At 46.6% G+C, this 19,692-nt stretch overlaps 1 protein-coding gene across 1 annotated transcript in view; it reads right to left on the bottom strand.

Moving 5' to 3' along the window:
- LOC140427892 (uncharacterized) overlaps positions 1-19,692 on the bottom strand; it is a 98,682-nt gene that overhangs the window by 45,998 nt on the left and 32,992 nt on the right. The window contains exons 8-9 of the mRNA XM_072513722.1: positions 13,186-13,346; positions 318-403 (exon numbers count right to left, since the gene is read on the bottom strand). Coding sequence (XP_072369823.1) covers positions 318-403; positions 13,186-13,346 — 247 coding nt within the window. The remainder of the gene's footprint in view (positions 1-317; positions 404-13,185; positions 13,347-19,692) is intronic.

Genomic DNA, 19,692 nt, shown 5'->3' on the forward strand with positions numbered 1-19,692 from the left:
AACTTAAATATGCGCCTGCGGTAAATCCAGAGTTGCAATCAGATTCTGAAGAGCAGTGACAGCAAACATTAACATTCACCATCAAAAAGAAAGTAATTCCAGATCATTAAATCTAATCAGTTCCCTTCAGATGCAGATTTAATCAGCTCCTTGGGTCTATGACTAGCAATGTGGGCTCTACCGTCAATATGATCAGATGTTACCGACAGAAAAAATTTATATTATTTATACATTCTTCACTAAAATAGCTGACTTAAAAACAGCATTAAAAATTGGTGTAAGTCAATGTCACATTCTTGGAGCATTTAAACTCATACCTGCTGCTACAGCTGCCCCCGAGCCACTGGAGCTCCCTCCAGTAAAATGGTGAGGGCTGTAAGGATTTCTGGGAACACCATGGTACCTGCAGTGACAGGAGTTTGTAAGATATGCATCTCAGCTGCAGACATTTTCAAAATGTACTTTTCCACTGCCTCGTGAATATATACATTTTCTCTTTGTTATCTCTCTTTCTATGATCTTCCACCACAACTCTTCCCCATTCATCTGTGCCAAACTGCTAATACATACTTACTGGAGTGTGTGGGGAAGGGCTATAGTGAAACCAGTTGTAACAGCTATATACCAAAGACCGGTCACTCCCTTCAAGAATGATAAAAATACATTTCAGTTTATAAACATGAGCAAGGTTGATATACTTCACTTACAAACAAACAGAGTTCTGTAGCTCTTCATGGCAAAAGGAGGAACTAAGTTCTTGTTGGCATAATTCTGAAGTGTAGAGACCGAAGATGCGTGTCCTTTAATATGCTGGTGGAGGGATGTTGCACTCTGTAAATATGGACCCTTGGGTCCTCACAGAAGTAAGCATACTGCCCGAGTATCATTGGATAAGGGGTGCTTTACGGAGCACTATGGCAACACCCAGAATATTTCCCATTCTTCTTGGTTTGTTATTAGCACATGTTAAAAATTGAGGAAAATTAAGATTAAAATATGAAATTGGGATAATATAAAGGGGATTGATAAACGCAGCTGTCTGAAGGTGAATTAGTATACCAGTGAGAAAAGCAAATGTTTACCTATGTGACGAGCAAAAGACAATGGGGTGCAGAAGAGGTGACATCGAAGTGGACGGGTAAGGGAATTGGCACTTATATGCTAAAAGACGGTCCACAGGGTGGGTAACATCAAAGGGAAAAATTATATATCCATATCACAATATCATAGAATTTACAGTGCAGAAGGAGGCCATTCGGGAGTCTGCACCGGCTCTTGGAAAGAGCACCCTACATAAGCCCACACCTCCACCCTATCCCCGTAACTCAGCAACCCCATTTAACCCAAGGGAAATTTAGAACAAAGAAAACTACAGCACAGGAACAGGCCCTTCGGCCCTCCAAGCCTGCGCCGACAAAGCTGCCCGTCGAAACTAAAATCTTCTACACTTCCGGGGTCCGTATCCCTCTATTCCCATCCTATTCATGTATTTGGCAGGATGCCCCTTAAACGTCACTATCGTCCCGGCTTCCACCACCTTCTCCGGGAGCGAGTTCCAGGCACCCACTACCCTCTGCGTAAAAAAAACTTGCCTCGTACATCTACTCTAAACCTTGCCCCTCGCACCTTAAACCTATGCCCCCTAGTAATTGACCCCTCTACCCTGGGAAAATGTATCTGACTATCCACTCTGTCTATGCCCCTCATAATTTTGTAGACCTCTATCAGGTCGCCCGTCAACCTCCGTCGTTCCAGTGAGAACAAACCGAGTTTATTCAACCTCTCCTCATAGCTTATGCCCTCCATACGAGGCAACATCCTGGTAAATCTCTTCTGCACCCTCTCTAAAGCCTCCACATCCTGCTGGCAGTGTGGCGACCAGAATTGAACACTATGGGCGGAATTCTCCCCACCCACCCCGGGTGGAAGAATCGCACAGGCGCCGCGCGAGTCCCGCCACGCCGTCCCGATGCCCGCACGTGATTCTCCCACCCCCACCAAAGTGGCGTGGCGCAAATCACGGCTGGCTGCTGGGAGAATCGCCGCTTGCCGTTGGTAATGGGCGAGCGGCGATTCTCCGGCCCGGATGGGCCGAGCGGCCTGTCCAACACGACAGGTTCCCGCTGGCGCCATCCACACCTGGTCGCTGCCGGCAGGAACAGCGCGGGAACGCTGGTGGGGCGGCGAGGGGGGGGGGGGTGCGAGGGGGTTTCCTGTACCGGGAAGGGGCTCAAAAGGGGTCTGGCCCGCGATCGGTGCCCACCGATTGGCAGGACGGCCTCTCTGAAGGAGGACCTCCTTTCCTCCGCTACCCCGCAAGATCGATCCGCCATCTTCTTGTGGGGCTGCCGCGGGGAGGACGACAACCGCGCATGAGCGGGTGACATCATTTACGCGGCGCTGTTCGCGTCATTTACATGGCACCAAGGCCCGGCACGCGTAAATGACGCGGCGCCGCTCCTAGCCCCCCGGGGGCGGGAGATTAGGGGGCTGGGAACGGCCTCCGACACCGCAGTGAAACACTCCGGTTTTCACTCCGGCGTCGGGACTTAGTCTCCCGATGGGTGAATTGCGCCCTATACTCCAGTGTGATCCTAGGTTCTATACAGCTGCAACATGACTTGCCAATTTTTATACTCAATGCCCCGGCCAATGAAGGAAAGCATGCCGTATGCCTTCTTGACTATCTTCTCCACCTGTGTTGCCCCTTTCAGTGACCTGTGGACCTGTACACCTAGATCTCTCTGACTGTCAATATTCTTGAGGGTTCTACCATTCACTGTATATTCCCTACCTGTATTAGACTTTCCAAAATGCATCACCTCACATTTGTCCGGATTAAACTCCATCTGCCATCTCTCTGCCCAAGTCTCCAAACAATCTAAATCCTGCTGTATCCTCTGACAGTCCTCATCGCTATCCGCAATTCCACCAACCTTTGTGTCGTCCGCAAACTTACTAATCAGACCAGTTACATTTTCCTCCAAATCATTTATATATACTACGAACAGCAAAGGTCCCAGCACAGATCCTTGCGGAACACCATTAGTCACAGCCCTCCAATCAGTAAAGCATCCTTCCATTGCTACTCTCTGTCTGCTATGACCTAGCCAGTTCTGTATCCATCTGGCCAGCTCACCGCTGATCCCATGTGACTCCACCTTTTGTACTAGTCTACCATGAGGGACCTTGTCAAAGGCCTTACTGAAGTCCATATAGACAGCATCCACTGCCCTATCTGCATCAACCATCTCTGTGATCTCCTCGAAAAACTCTATCAAGTTAGTGAGATACGACCTCCCCTTCACAAAACCGCACTGCCTCTCGCTAATACGTCCACTTGCTTCCAAATGGGAGTAGATCCTGTCTCGAAGAATTCTCTCCAGTAATTTCCCTACCACTGATGTCAGGCTCACCGGCCTGTAGTTCCCTGGATTATTCTTAATAGATAGATTCTTAAACAAAGGAACAACATTGGCTATTCTCCAGTCCTCCGGGGCATCACCCGACGACAGTGAGGATCCAAAGATTTCTAAGGCCACAGCAATTTCCTCTCTTGCCTCCTTCAGTATTCTGGGGTAGATCCTGTCATGTGAGAGTACCTTTAAGAAATGAGTGTTTAAGAAATGTACATTTAAGGAATGGGTGTTTATCAGTGATATCAGAGTGTGGGTGGAGCTGGGCTGTCTGTCAGCTTTTTACTTTTGTTTTAGGCTGTTTGCTGCAGGGTGTTTCTTTTTCAGAGCTGGATAGCTGCAGTCACAGCCAGAAGGGGTATTAGTCTCTTTCTCTGTAATCTAAAGAATGTAATTCGATCCTTTGGTGATTTAAAACTAATAACTGCTCTCAGTAGTGACTTTAACCTGATGTGCTTCAGTTAAAGGTTTTGTGTTTAAGTCTTATGGATGTTAAACGGAAAACTTAAAAAGATTACATGGTATTGTAGTTTTTGGGGGTTGTATTTGAATTAATGATTGCTAAGATGTTCACTGTATGTTTTAAAAAGGTTAACTGGAGTTCATAGAATAAACATTGTTTTACTTTAAAAAATACTTTTCCATTTCTGCTGTACCACACCTGTAGAGTGGGCCGTGTGCTCCCCATACCACAATCTATTAAAAGTTGTGGCTCAGGTGAACTCCATGATACACTTTGGGGATCTCTAAACCCTGGCCCATAACAATCCCATTAGGCCCTGGGGACTTACCCACCTTAAATGTTTTTCAAGACGCCCAACACCTCGTCTTTTGGGATTTCAATGTGACCCAGGCTATCTACGCACCCTTCTCCAGACTCAACATCCGTCAATTCCTTCTCTTTGGTGAATGCTGATGCAAAGTATTCATTTAGTACCTCACCCATTTCCTCTGGCTCCACACATAGATTCCCTTGCCTATCCTTCAGTGGGCCAACCCTTTCCCTGGCTACACTCTTGCTTTTTATGTACGTGTAAAAAGCCTTGGGATTTTCCTTAACCCTTTTCGTGACCCCTTTTAGCCCTCCTGACTCCTTGCTTAAGTACCTTCCTAATTTCCTTATATTCCACACAGGCTTTGCCTGTTCCCAGCCTTCTAGCCCTTACAAATGCCTCCTTTTTCTTTTTGACGAGACCTACAGTATCTTTCGTTAGCCAAGGTTCCCGAAATTTGCCATGTTTACCCTTCTTCTGCACAGGAACATGCCGGTCGTGAATTCCTTTCAACTGACATTTGAAAGCCTCCCACATGTCAGATGTTGATTTACCCTCAAACATCCGCCCCCAATTTAGGTTCTTCAGTTCCCGCCTAATATTGTTATAATTAGCCTTCCCCCAATTTAGCACATTCACCCTAGGACCACTCTTATCCTTGTCCACCAGCACTTTAAAACTTACTGCATTGTGGTCACTGTTCCCGAAATGCTCCCCTACTGAAACTTCTACCACCTGGCCAGGCTCATTCCCTAATATCACGTACAGTATAGCTCCTTCCCTAGTTGGACTATCTACATATTGTTTTAAGAAGCCCTCCTGGATGCTCCTTACAAACTCTGCCCCGTCCAAGCCCCTAGCACTAAGTGAGTCCCAGTCAATATTGGGGAAGTTGAAGTCTCCCATCACAACAACCCTGTTGCTTTTACTCCTTTCCAAAATCTGTCTACCTATCTGCTCCTCTATCTCCTGGTGGCTGTTGGGAGGTCTGTATTAAACCTCCAACAGTGTGACTGCACCCTTCTTATTCATGGGCAGCACGGTAGCATTGTGGATAACACAATTGCTTCACAGCTCCAGGGTCCCAGGTTCGATTCCGGCTTGGGTCACTGTCTGTGCGGAGTCTGCACATCCTCCCAGTGTGTGTGTGGGTTTCCTCCGGGTGCTCCGGTCTCCTCCCACAGTCCAAAGATGTGCAGGTCAGTTGGATTGGCCATGATAAATTGCCCTTAGTGTCCAAAATTGCACTTAGTGTTGGGTGGGGTTACTGGGTCATGGGGATAGGGTGGAGGTGTTGACCTTGGGTAGGGTGCTCTTTCCAAGAGCCGGTGCAGACTTGATGGGCCGAATGGCCTCCTCCTGCACTGTAAATTCTATGAAATCTCTACCCATATAGCCTCGCTGCCCTCGGAGGTATCCTCCCGCAGTACAGCTGTGATGCTCTCCCTAACCAGTAGTGCAACTCCGCCACCCTTTTTACCTCCCCTTCTATCCCACCTGAAACATCTGAAACCTGTAACGTTTAGCTGCCAATCCTGTCCTTCCCTCAACCAGGTCTCTGTAATGGCAACAACATCATAGTTCCATGTACAAATCCAAGCTCTAAGTTGCTCTATGGAGGCAGAGAATCGGGCTTCCAGCTCGTTATCAGATACAAATGGTTTCAGATGACCCATTTGCATCCTCTTGCTGCAGCCATCGGCAGGGGGACCGGAGAATCAGAACGGTCGGCGGAGAATACACCCCATAATATTGGATGCTGTTTGGGAGGAAAAAGGGGCATTTCTCAGAGTTCAGGAAACATGGGTCGTTGGGAACAAGGGCTAACTTCATGAGATACTGTTTGCATGTAGTCGTCCGTGTAGTTAAGTGTACTGTTTTAGTGTATTATAGTCCTTCTTGTCATGTGTTTATTATTGATCACAAAACGACTGGACTATTCCCCCCTGATTTCATATCTTTTCTCACATTATGCCAAATTGAAAATATAAACCATTATGAACCGGTGACCCAAGTTACCCTTCTGGGTTTTGAAAAGCCTCGCGTTTAACATCAGCTTGGTTCTTAACAGCAGTTATCAAGCAGATTGAAGGAAATGTGCTGATGCCAAATGTAGCCTTCCAGAAATACAACAGAAGGGAAAAGGATCTGTGCAGAATGTTCAATATACAAGCACCAGATGGTCGAGAAACTAGACTTCAAAAGTCTCCAAATAACAGCAACTTGTTTAACGTGGTATCAAATTTTGTTTTGGAATGTGAACCTTTTGGGATATTTTACTAAGCAAAGTACTGGACACACCCCTGTCTGCATCAACGGGGCCGAGGTGGAGATGGTTGACAGTTCAAATTCCTAGGTGTGCACATCCCCAAAAATCTGTCCTGATCCACCCATGTCGACGCTACCAAGAAAGCACAACAGCGCCTATACTTCCTCAGGAAACTAAGGAAATTTGGCATGTCTACACGGACTCTTACCAACTTTTACAGATGCACCTTAGAAAGCATCCGATCTGGCTGCATTACAGCCTGGTCTGGCAACTGTTCGGCTCAAGACCGCAAGAAACATCAGAGTTGTGAACACCGCCCAGTCCATCACACTAACCTGCCTCCCATCAGCTACACCTCCCGCTGCTTTCGGAAAGCGGGTAGCATAATCAATGACCCCTCCCGCCCGGCTTACTCACTCTTCCAACTTCTTCCATCGGGCAGAAGATACAAAAGTCTGAGAACACGCACAAAAGTCTGAGAACACGCACAAAAGTCTGAGAACACGCACAAACAGATTCAAAAACAGCTTCTTCCCCGCTGTTACCAGACTCCTATACGACCGCTTTATGGACTGATCTGATTAATACTACACTCCTGTATGCTTCACCTAATGCCGGTGTCGACGTATTTACATTGTGTACCTTGTGTTGCCCTATTACGTATTTTCTTTTCATGTACTAACTAAGGGCAGCACGGTAGCATTGTGGATAGCACAATTGCTTCACAGCTCCAGGGTCCCAGGTTCGATTCCGGCTTGGGTCACTGTCTGTGCGGAGTCTGCACATCCTCCCAGTGTGTGCGTAGGTTTCCTCCGGGTGCTCCGGTTTCCTCCCACAGTCCAAAGATGTGCAGGTTAGGTGGATTGGTCGTGATAAATTGCCCTTAGTGTCCAAAATTGCCCTTAGTGTTGGGTGGGGTTACTGGGTTATGGGGATAGGGTGGAGGTGTTGACCTTGGGTAGGGTGCTCTTTCCAAGAGCCGGTGCAGACTCGATGGGCCAAATGGCCTCCTTCTGCACTGTAAATTCTATGATTCAATGATAATCTGTTTGAGCTGCACGCAGAAAAATACATTTCACTGTACCTCAGTACACGTGACAATAAACTATCCCAACTACTGTTACAGGCAAGTTGTTGTCGGAAGATAAGAAGCACATTAAGGGCAGCCAGCAAGCAACTTATATCAGACAAACCTAGTACAATTTCTGGAGGAAACAAAGGAGTGCACTGATAAACGAATTGCTGATAACATTGTGTATATGGATTTTCAAAAAGGCATTTAGCAATACTTTTTTTCTTTATTCCTTCATGGGATGTGGGTGTCGCTAGCAAGCATTTGTTGCCCATCCCTTGAACAAGTGGCTTGCTAGGCCATTTTTAAGAGTCAACCTTATTGCTGTGGATCTGGAGTCACATGTAGGTCAGACCAGGTAAGGACAGCAGATTTCCTTCCCTAAATGACGTTCGAGAACTAAATAGATTGTTCCAACAATCAATGTAGTTGGCATGGTTGCTATTACGGAGGCGAGTTTTAAATCCTCGATTTATTGAATTTAGGTTTCACCAACCTCTGTGGTGCGATTTGAACTCACATCCCCAGAGCATATGCCTGGGCCTCCGGGTTACAAATTCAGAGATTAAAGGATAGGAAAGAGAGAAAAATTGTTGCAAATACTTTTTGGACTGGAGTTTAGGCCAGTTTAGATCCATTTAATTGTGTCCCAAGCCATTCCCACTCCGGTGTGCAGAGCAATGGATTTTGCAAGGGCCGGTATTGGGATAAAGAAAAGTGTGCTGTGTTCAACATTCAATTAAATCTAAAATCAAGAGAATATAATCATGCAAGGGGGCTGTTAAAACAGAGACAGTGTTGGGAATACAATCTACAATACCTTTTAAATGAGAAATGGATAAAAGAAAAATTCAAGAAAGACGGGACGAAACAGGACAGGGGACTGCCAATAACTGAAAACACATAATTAGAAGAGAAGCAGAAGGATCAGGCAGTGAGGCATCAGCACAGCATTAATCTATAGCACAAGACTACTACACTTGGGAACACCTGTCAAGAATGCCACAACCTCTTTTAAGATAGTTTAAATATACCATCAGCCAGACCTTGCAGTCAATTGCAGTAAACACTAAGATGTCAAAGAGTCAGAGTTCAAAGTTTTACAGAAACGAAAGAATTCCTTTGGCCCAGTGTCTGCACCTGCCATCAAGTGCCAATTGATTCTAATCCCATTTTCCAGCACTGGGTCTGTTGCCTTGTTTGCTATGGCATTTCAACTAAATGTTTCTTAAAGTTTGTGAGGATTGCCACCCCTGCCACCCTTTCAGGCAGCAAATTCCAGATTCCAACCATCCTCTGGTGAAACATCTTTCCTCATATCCCCTCTAAATCTCTTGCCATTACCGTAAATCTGTGACACTTGGTTACTGACCCCTCAACAAAGGGAAAAGATTTCTTCCCATCTCACCTATCCACGTCCCTCGTAATTTTGTACACCTCAATCAGGTCCCTGCTCACCCTTCTCTGCTCGAAGGAGAACAACCCCAGCCTAATAAACCTCTCTTCATCCTGGTGAATCTCCTCTGCATCCTTTCTAGTGCAATCACATCCTTCCTATCGTGTAGCGAAAAGAACTGCACACAGACCTCTAGCTGTGGCCTAGTGTTTTATACAGCTCCATCATAACCTCCATGCTCTTATATTCTATGCCTCGGCTAATAAAGACAAGTATTCCATATGCCTTGTTAACCACCATATCTACCTATCCTACTGCTTTCAGTGACCTATGGACACGCAGCCCAAGGTCCCTCTGTACTTTGCACAGTGGTTAGCACTGCTGCCTCACAGCGCCAGGGACCCGGGAACAATTCCGGCCTTGGGTGACTGCGTGGAGTTTGCATGTCCTCCCAGTGCCCGTGTGGGCTTCCTCCGGGTGCTCTGGTTTCCTCCTACACTTCAAAAGGTGTGCAGGTATGGTGGTTTGACCATGCTAAATTGCCCTTTTGTGCCCAAAAAGGTTTAAACGGGTTGCAGGGTTAGGGCAGGGGAGAGGGCCTCGGTAGGGTGCTCTTTCAGAGGGTCGGTGCAGATCTGATGAGCCAAATGGCCGCCTTCTGCACTATAGGGATTCTGATTCTATTTCCTTATTTCCTACCATTCATTGTGTATTCCCTTGCCATGTTAGTCCTCACAGAATGAAAATCAGTTCACACTTTTCAAGGTTAAATTACATTTACCACTGTTCTGCCCATTTGACCAGCCTGTCTATATTACCCTGAATGGATCTCCTCCTCGCCACTTACCACCAACAACATTTGTGTCACCTGTGATCTTACTGATCTTATCACCCACATTCCCATCTAGATCATTAATGTACACTGCAAACAGCAAGGGACCCAGCACCAATCTCTGCACTATACCATTGGACACAGGCTTCCAGTCACAAAAACAACGTTCGATCATCACCCTCTTCCTCCTGCAACTAAGTCAATTTTGGATCCGATTTACCAATTTGCCCTGGATCCCATGGGCTCTTATCTTCCTGATCAGTCTTCATGTGGGACCTTGTCAAATAAACAAGGTCCACACAAATTACATTAACTGCGCTGCCCTCATCTACACACCTAGTCACATCCTCAAAAAATTCAATCTAATTTTTTAGACATCATCTCCCCTTGATAAAGCCATGCTGACTATCCTTGATTAATCCTTGCCTCTCGAAGTGGACATTAGTTCTGTCCCTCAGAATTTTTTCCCATTAATTTCCCTACCACTGATGTTAGATTTAATAGCCCTTCATTACCGTACTTCCCTTCTTGAATAATGGTACCACATTAGTTGTCTTCCAGCACGTCTCCTGGATTTGAAAATTATCGGAGCCCTTGCAATCTCCTCTCTTGCTTCATACCACAGCCTAGGATACATCGCATCTGGGCATTTATCCGCTTTTAAGTTCGCCATAAAGGCTAACACCTCCTCCCTCTCAATGCTAATCTGTTTAATTATATCACAGTTCCCCTCCCTACTTTCTATTCCTAAATCGTCCTTCGCCATAGGGAATAAAGAAACAAAATACTCATTTAAAACCTCATTACATCTTTCGTCTCCACACAGGTTGCCACTTTGGTCCTTATTAGGTCCTACTCTTTCCCTGGTTACCGTCTTACCTCTAATAGATAAAACACTTGGGATTCTCCTTTATTTTCTCCACCAGTGTTTTTTCATACCCCCTCTTTGCTCTCATGCTTTATTTTTTAAGTACCCCCCTGCACGTGCTATACTCCTCTCAGGCATCCACTGTTTTCAGCCCGCGGTATCTGCCATAAGCCTCCCTTTTTTCCTGATCCAATCCTGTACTTCCCTTGACATCCAGGATTCTCTGGACGTTTTGGTCCCACCCTTTACCTTTATATGATCATGATGGCATTGTACTCTCTCCATTTCCTTTTTGAGTGAACTCCCATTGCTCTAATGTGGATTTTCCTACAAATATCTGCTCCCAGTCCACTTTAGCCTGTGTTATCCTATTAAAATCTGCGTTCCCCCAATTCAGAACCTTTATTTCCGGTCCATCTTTGTCCTTTTCCATAATTACCTTAATTATTACTGAGTTATGGTCCCTGTCACCAAAATGCTTCCCCACTGAGACTTCTACCACCTGCCCAGTTCCAATCCACAAAACTAGGTCAAGTACTGTCCCCCCTCTTGTAGGACTTTCTACATGCTGGCTCAAAAAGCTCTCCTGGATGCACTTTAAGAATTGTTCCCCCTCTAAGCCTTTCACACTGACTTTCCCAATTAATATTGAGGAAGTTAAAATCACCTACTATTATTACTATATTGTTTTTACACTTCTCTGAGATTTGCTTACATATCTGCTCTTCTACCTTTCCATGACTGTTTAGGGCCTATAGTACACTCCTGGCAATCTGAATGCCCCTTTTTGTATTTAAGTTACACCCATATGGCCTCAGTTGAGGAACCTGCTGAGATATCATCCCTCTTTACTGCAGTGATTGACTCCTTGATCAATATTGCAACATCACCTCCACTTTCGCACCCCCACCCCTCCTACAGATTCTACATCCCAGAATATTGAGCTACTCCTCCTTCATCCATGTCACCATGATAGCGATAATATCATCCACCACGTGTTAATCAACACCTTCAGTTCAGTCTTACCTGTAAGATTGCATTAAAATGTCATCCAGCTTGGTCACATTCCCTTGTGCCTTAACATGTCTATCTTTGCTCTGCCTTCCAGACTGACAGTTAGTTATTTACACTGATTTATTTACCGCTAACAGGTATGCCAGAAGGTATGTCAAAACACTTCAGTGGCCATGGTAATTCCCTCTGCTGTCCCATCCCCAACCTCACCCTGGGACTGCTCACTCCATTGCCCAGCGCCCTCAGCCCCACACCCTGCAGACATTACACACCCACCCGCCCCCAATCCCACTGGTGGGGTGAGCGGTGCCAGGGAGCTGGGAGAAGAGGGACTCTGAGAAAACCTGGAGGTGGAATAATAACAACGTTGGAAATACTTGCAATCACTTTTAAAAGTAATCTGAAGGTAGACTTCAATGGACAAGTCATCAGCTCATGACATTAAAGGAGACGTGGCTTCACTAGAATTATACCTCGCCACTTGGCCTCCCTACCTTCCCTCCCCGATGGATCCATGCTGCAGCCAGGAGAACAAGTTCCTGCAGCTAACAAAAAATGTTAAAAACATAATTTAAAATGTAATCAGTGGCGCATGGCACAGCTTCACCACTGACTTGAAGATCTAGGCCACTTTATATATATGATACATTAGATGCATTCCTAGATCACATACTAATGTAATTCAGCACGGTAGCATTGTGGATAGCACAATTGCTTCACAGCTCCAGGGTCCCAGGTTCAATTCCGGTTTGGGGCACTGTCTGTGCGGAGTCTGCACATCCTCCCAGTGTGTGCGTGGGTTTCCTCCGGGTGCTCCGGTTTCCTCCCACAGTCCAAAGATGTGCAGGTTAGGTGGATTGGTCGTGATAAATTGCCCTTAGTGTCCAAAATTGCCCTTAGTGTTGGGTGGGGTTACTGGGTTATGGGGATAGGGTGGAGGTGTTGACCTTGGGTAGGGTGCTCTTTCCAAGAGCCGGTGCAGACTCGATGGGCCAAATGGCCTCCTTCTGCACTGTAAATTCTATGATTCTATGAACCCATATTGTTTGCAGCAAGAATGGCACAATATAATAAAACTGACACAAAGCAGATCCTTTTCCTGTAGTCAGTACATAACATTAAAACTGTAATGTAAAAAACAGAAAAACATTTGCATTACATTTTTTGATTAAGTACATTATAGAATAAAGAGCGAGTAAATTACGATCAATGGCAGCCATGATGGTTGCTGTCTAGGCCCAAGGCACTGGTATTATCACCCAAAACCCTGCTTCTCTACCTCTTTTCTCCTTTAAGAAACTCATTAAAACTTATTTCTTTGACCAAGCTATTGGCTAGCTGTCCTAATTTCCATTAATATGGCTCAAATTGTGTTTGACAACACTCCTGTAACCTGCGTTAGGACATTTTAATATGTTAAAAATTATATGCAAGTGGCTGATTCCACAACATTAGAGCACTTGATAAACGGGAAACAGAATTATAAAATAATCTTTTGGTCAAGTTAAGACAAAAGTTACAAGTTGGAGATAATCACAACTTCACCTATTAACGTTGCAGCCAGTTGCGCCTAATCCAAGCTCATGCATGTTGGATACACCAATGATAACTGCTCCAGCCTCCCTCAATTTCCTTGTGACAGTGGCATCTTCAGTTTCTCGCTCCTCTCCGAGATAAACAGTTCCCACACGATGATAATATGGAACCTATACAAATATAAATAATATTAGCAAATAAATCTTTTAAGAGGTAAATGCAATTTATGCTTTCCCGCCGTGACAGTGATACCAGTGTGCAGGTTAGGTGGATTGGCCATGATAAATTGCCCTTAGTGTTGAAAAAGGTTAGGTGGGTTATGGGGATGGATGTAGGTGTGGGGTGCTCTTTCCAAGGGCTGCTGCAGACTTGATCGGCCAAATGGCCGCCTTCTTCACTGTAAATTCTATGATTCTATGATTCACTCGTGACATCCCAAATAAGGTCCCCAGGGGACTGGGCTCCAAATCCACATGCAGGATGGCTGACATGGTGCTAAAAAAACCTCCAAAATGTCTCCAACTTAGAGTAGGACCAGAACATGTGTGCATGATTGGCCAGACCCCTCCCACACCATTCGCAAATGTCCTCCACCCTCTCAAACAACCGGCTCATCCTAGACTTAGTCAGGTGTGTTCTGTGTACCACCCTTAGCTGCACCAATGCCAGCCTCATACAAGAGGTTAAGGCCTTCACTCTTCGCAACAGCTCACGCCACAACCCCTCCTCCATCACATTCCCAGCTCCCACTCCCCCATATCCCCCTCCAAAATCCTCCCATAGATTGCCGAGATGACCCCCAGCCTCATCATCGACAACATAGATAGAAGCTTCAGGGATGTAGTTACTCTGAAGAATAAAGATAGATGGGTGACAGTGAGAGGGGCTGGGAGGAAGCAGTCAGTACAGGGATCCCCTGTGGTCGTTCCCCTTCGTAACAAGTAAGCCAGGGGTAAGCCATGGGGTACAGGTCTCTGGCACAGAGTCTGTCCCTGTTGCTCAGAAGGGAAGGGGGAGAGGAGTCGAGCATTAGTCATTGGAGACTCCATAGTTAAGAGGATAGATAGGAGATTCTGTGGGAACAAGAGAGACTCGCAGTTGGTGTGTTGCCTCCCAGGTGCCAGGGTGCGTGATGTCTCGGATCGTGTTTTCGGTATGCTTAAGGGGGAGGGGGAGCAGCCCCACGTGGTGCACATAGGTACCAATGACATAGGTAGGAAAAGGGATAGGGATGTAAGGCAGGAATTCAGGGAGCTAGGGTGGAAACTTAGATCTAGGACAGAGTTATTATCTCTGGGTTGTTACCCGTGCCATGTGATAGCGAGGCAAGGAATAGGGAGAGAGAGGAGTTGAACACGTGGCTACAGGGATGGTGCAGGAGGGAGGGTTTCAGATTTCTGGATAATTGGGGCTCATTCTAGGGTCGGTGGGACCTCTACAAACAGGATAGTCTACACCTGGACCAGAGAGGTACCAATATCCTGGGGGGGGGGGAAATTTGCTAATGCTCTTCGGGAGGGTTTAAACTAGTTCAGCAGGGGCTTGGGAACCTGAATTGTAGCTCCAGTATACAGGAGGTTGAGAGTAGTGAGGTCATGAGTAAGGTTTCAAAGTTGCAGGAGTGTACCAGCAGGCAGGAAGGTCGTTTAAAGTGTGTCTTCTTCAATGCCAGGAGCATCCGGAATAAGGTGGGTGAACGTGCAGCATGGGTTGGTACCTGGGACTTCGATGTTGTGGCCATTTCGGAGACATGGATAGAGCAGGGACAGAAATGGTTGTTGCAGGTGCCAGGGTTTAGATATTTCAGTAAGCTCAAGGAAGGTGGTAAAGGAGGGGGAGGGGTGGCATTGTTAGTCAAAGACAGTATTACGGTGGCAGAAAGGACGTTTGATGAGGACTCGTCTACTGAGGTAGTATGGGCTGAGGTTAGAAACAGGAAAGGAGGTCACCCTGTTAGGGGTTTTCTATAGGCCTCCGAAAAGTTCCAGAGAGGTAGAGAAAAGGATTGCAAAGATGATTCTGGATAGGAGCAAAAGCAACAGGGTAGTTGTTATGGGGGACTTTAACTTTACAAATATTGACTGGAAACTCAATAGTTCGAGTACTTTAGATGGGTCTATTTTTGTCCAATGTATGCAGGAGGGTTTCCTGACACAGTATGTAGATAGGCCAACGAGAGGTCATATTGGATTTGGTACTGGGTAATGAACCAGGACAGGTGTTAGATTTGGAAGTAGGTGAGCACTTTGGTGATAGTGACCACAATTCCATTACGTTTACTTTAGTGATGGAAAGGGATAGGTATATACCGCAGGGCAAGAGTTATATCTGGGGAAAGGCAATTATGATACGATGAGGCAAGACTTAGGATGCATCGGATGGAGAGGAAAACTGCAGGGGATGGGCACAATGGAAATGTGGAGCTTGTTCAAGGAACAGCTACTGCGTGTCCTTGATAAGTATGTACCTGTCAGGCAGGCAGGAAGTGGTCGAGCAAGGGAACCGTGGTTTACTAAAGCAGTCAAAACACTTGTCAAGAGGCAGAAGGAGGCTTATGTAAAGATGAGACATGAAGGTTCAGTTAGGGCGCTCAAGAGTTACAAGTTAGCTAGGAAGGACCTAAAGAGAGAGCTAAGAAGAGGCAGGAGGGGACATGAGAAGTCTTTGGCAGGTAGGATCAAGGATAACCCTAAAGCTTTCTATAGATATGTCAGGAATAAACGAATGACTCGGGTAAGAGTAGGGCCAGTCAAGAACAGTAGTGGGAAGTTGTGCTTGGAGTCCGAGGAGATAGGAGAGGTGCTAAATGAATATTTTTCGTCAGTATTCACACAGGAAAAAGACAATGTTGTCGAGGAGAATACTGAGATTCAGGCTACTAGACTAGAAGGGCTTGAGGTTCATAAGGAGGAGGTGTTAGCAATTCTGGAAAGTGTGAAAATAGGTAAGTCCCCTGGGCCGGATGAGATTTATCCTAGGATTCTCTGGGAAACTAGGGAGGAGATTGCTGAGCCTTTGGCTTTGACCTTTAAGTCATCCTTGTCTACAGGAATAGTGCCAGAAGACTGGGGGATAGCAAATGTTGTCCCCTTGTTCAAGAAGGGGAGTAGAGACAACCCCGGTAACTATAGACCAGTGAGCCTTACTTTCTGTTGTAGGCAAAATCTTGGAAAGGTTTATAAGAGATAGGATGTATAATAACCTGGATGTATAATCATCTGGAAAGGAATAATTTGATTAGAGACAGTCAACACGGTTTTGTGAAGAGTAGGTCGTGCCTCACAAACCTTATTGAGTTCTTTGAGAAGGTGACCAAACAGGTGGATGAGGGTAAAGCAGTTGATGTGGTGCATATGGATTTCAGTAAAGCATTTGATAAGGTTCCCCACGGTAGGCTACTGCAGAAAATACAGAGGCATGGGATTCAGGGTGATTTAGCAGTTTGGATCAGAAATTGGCTAGCTGGAAGAAGACAAAGGGTGGTGGTTGATGGGAAATGTTCAGACTGGAGTCCAGATACTAGTGGTATACCACAAGGATCTGTTTGGGGACCACTGCTGTTTGTCATTTTTATAAATGACCTGGAGGAGGGCGTAGAAGGATGGGGGAGTAAATTTGCAGATGACACTAAAGTCGGTGGAGTTGTGGACAGTGCGGAAGGATGTTACAAGTTACAGAGGGACATAGATAAGCTGCAGCGCTGGGCTGAGAAGTGACAAATGGAAGTTAATGGAGAAAAGTGTGAGGTGATTCATTTTGGAAGGAATAACAGGAAGACAGAGTACTGGGCTAATGGTAAGATTCTTGCAGTGTGGATGAGCAGAGAGATCTCGGTGTCCATGTACATAGATCCCTGAAAGTTGCCACCCAGGTTGAGAGGGTTGTTAAAAAGGCGTACGGTGTGTTAGCTTTTATTGGTAGAGGGATTGAGTTTCGGAGCCATGAGGTCATGTTGCAGCTGTACAAAACTCTGGTGCGGCCGCATTTGGAGTATTGCATGCAATTCTGGTCGCCGCATTACAGGAAGGGTGTGGAAGCATTGGAAAGGGTGCAGAGGAGATTTACCAGAATGTCGCCTGGTATGGAGAGAAGATCTTATGAGGGAAGGCTGAGGGACTTGAGGCTGTTTTCGTTAGAGAGAAGAAGGTTAAGAGGTGACTTAATTGAGGCGTACAAGATAATCAGAGGATTGGATAGGGTGGACAGTGAGAGTCTTTTTCCTCAGATGGTGATGTCTAGCATGAGGGGACATAGCTTTAAATTGAGGGGAGATAGATATAAGACAGATGTCAGAGGTAGGTTCTTTACTCAGAGAGTAGGAAAGGCGTGGAATTCCCTGCCTGCAACAGTAGTGGACTCGCCAACACGAAGGGCATTCAAATGGTCATTGGATAGACATATGGACGATAAGAGAATAGTGTAGATGGGCTTTAGAGTGGTTTCACAGGTCGGTGGAACATCGAGGGCCGAAGAGCCTGTACTGTGCTGTAATGTTCTATGTTCTAACACCCCCTCCAACAACGAGGAGGACAGTGCCACCGGAAGTCAGGCAAACCTTTTTCACAAAATCCCACACCTGCATATACCGCCCATGGAATCCCAAACTTCTTCGTCATCTCCTCCTTCATTTCCATCATCTCTTCCCACCCCCCCCACTCCTCCCATCTCCCAGCATCCAGCCTCGCCAGCTCAAACCCATGCTTCCCTCGGATCGGCATCAGCTTGACCCCTTCCCTAACCTAAAGTGCTGCCCAAAGTGCCTCCATATCTTCAACGTGGCCACCACCATTGGACTCTGAATATTTTCCTGAGGCAAACGCGAGCAGTGCCCGCGACCCTGACAAGAGCCTGCCTCCATCCTCACCCACATAGCCTCTGGCTCCTTATTCCAACCCCTCACCTTCTCAGCCGCCCAATAATAATACAACAGGTTTGGAGGGGCCAGACCCCCCGACTGCCACCCTCTCTGAAGCACCATCTTCCAAATCCTTGCCTGCCCAGACAAGCGACAAAATCACCGTTCCACCCCGATAAAAACGCTTTCAGCAAAAAGACGGTAGGCACTGAAATAAAAATAAAAACTGTGGCAAGATATTCATCTTTACTGCCTGCATCCGGCCTGCTAATGACAGGGGAAGGCTGACCCATCTCAACAAATCTGCCTCGACCCGACCCACCAGGCTCGTAATATTCAATTTAAGAAGCCGGGTCAGTCTCGAGCCACCTGCAGCACCATGTACCTAAATTGGGTAGTCACCACCCGAAACGGCAACCTCCCCCCCCTCCCCCAAGCCAGTTCCCGCCCCCAGCAATGACACCAAAAAGCACTCACTCTTTTCCAGATTTACCTTATAACCTGAAAAAGCCTCAAATCTCCTGAGCAGCCCCATTATATGCCCCACTGTGGAACCCAGGTCCGAGCTGTACAACAACAAATCATGCTCCACCCCCCCTCCTCACTATCCCCCTCCACTTATCCGAGCACCTCAGCGCAATGGCCATGGTGCCTTACTCGTTTGCATCTTCCCTACTGCTGCTCAAACCTCCTCAAACCCTACTGGCTCCTCCAGCCCTCTCCTGCTCCAGGACACTCCAACCCCCTGTAAAATAAAATGGGAAAGATGTCATTTGAAACATGAAGGGATGATGATAAAACCCAAGGAACATGAGAAAAAGCAAAGTAATAGAAAAGATCCTAAAAACGTAAGTGTAATGAAATGCTAAAAAATGATAAAGCAGAAGTCCCTCAAATAATTAACTGCAGACAAAGGTTCTTTAGAATGCACACAGCCATTATCACACAAGCTTTGAGATAACAAGTTGAAGCAGCTCAAGCTGTAACCTGATGGGCATAATTCTCCCATCCGGCGGCAGCGTGTCCATGCCGTCGGAAATGCGGGGTGTCGCTAGCCAGGTTGGGAGCGAGGTCCCGGAGGAGGACTTCCTGGGGGAAAACAAGGAGACGTTCATGAGGTGTCTGATTTGTGGTTGTACAGAGCAGTGACCGGATGGAGTGGAGGGCCACCGGGAGGACTTCCTGCCAGCGGGAGATTCCTAGACCGTAGGGCCAGTAGAACGGTGTTCCAGAAGTTCCGTTCTCCCTCTCTATGTGCTCGTTTCCCCGGGGGTTGTAACTGGTCGTCCTGCTCGAGGCGATGCCCTTGCTGAGCAGGAATTGACGCAGTTCGTCGCTCATAAAGGAGGACCCCCTATCGCTGTGTATGTATGCGGGGAAACCGAACAGTGTAAAGATACCCTGGAGGGCCTTGATGACGGTGGTTGTGGTCATGTTTGGGCAGGGGATAGCGAATGGGAACCGGGAGTACTCGTCAATCACGTTCAGGAAATACGTGTTGCGGTCGGTGGAGGGGAGGGGGCCTTTGAAATCCATGCTGAGGCGTTCAAAGGGACGGGAAGCCTTTATCAGGTGCGCCCTCTCTGGCCTGTAGAAGTGTGGTTTGCACTCCGCGCAGGTTTGGCAGTCCCTGGTGTCGGTCCTGACCTCCTCGATGGAGT

Source organism: Scyliorhinus torazame, chromosome 8, assembly GCF_047496885.1.
Source record: "Scyliorhinus torazame isolate Kashiwa2021f chromosome 8, sScyTor2.1, whole genome shotgun sequence".
Classification (NCBI taxonomy): domain Eukaryota; kingdom Metazoa; phylum Chordata; class Chondrichthyes; order Carcharhiniformes; family Scyliorhinidae; genus Scyliorhinus; species Scyliorhinus torazame.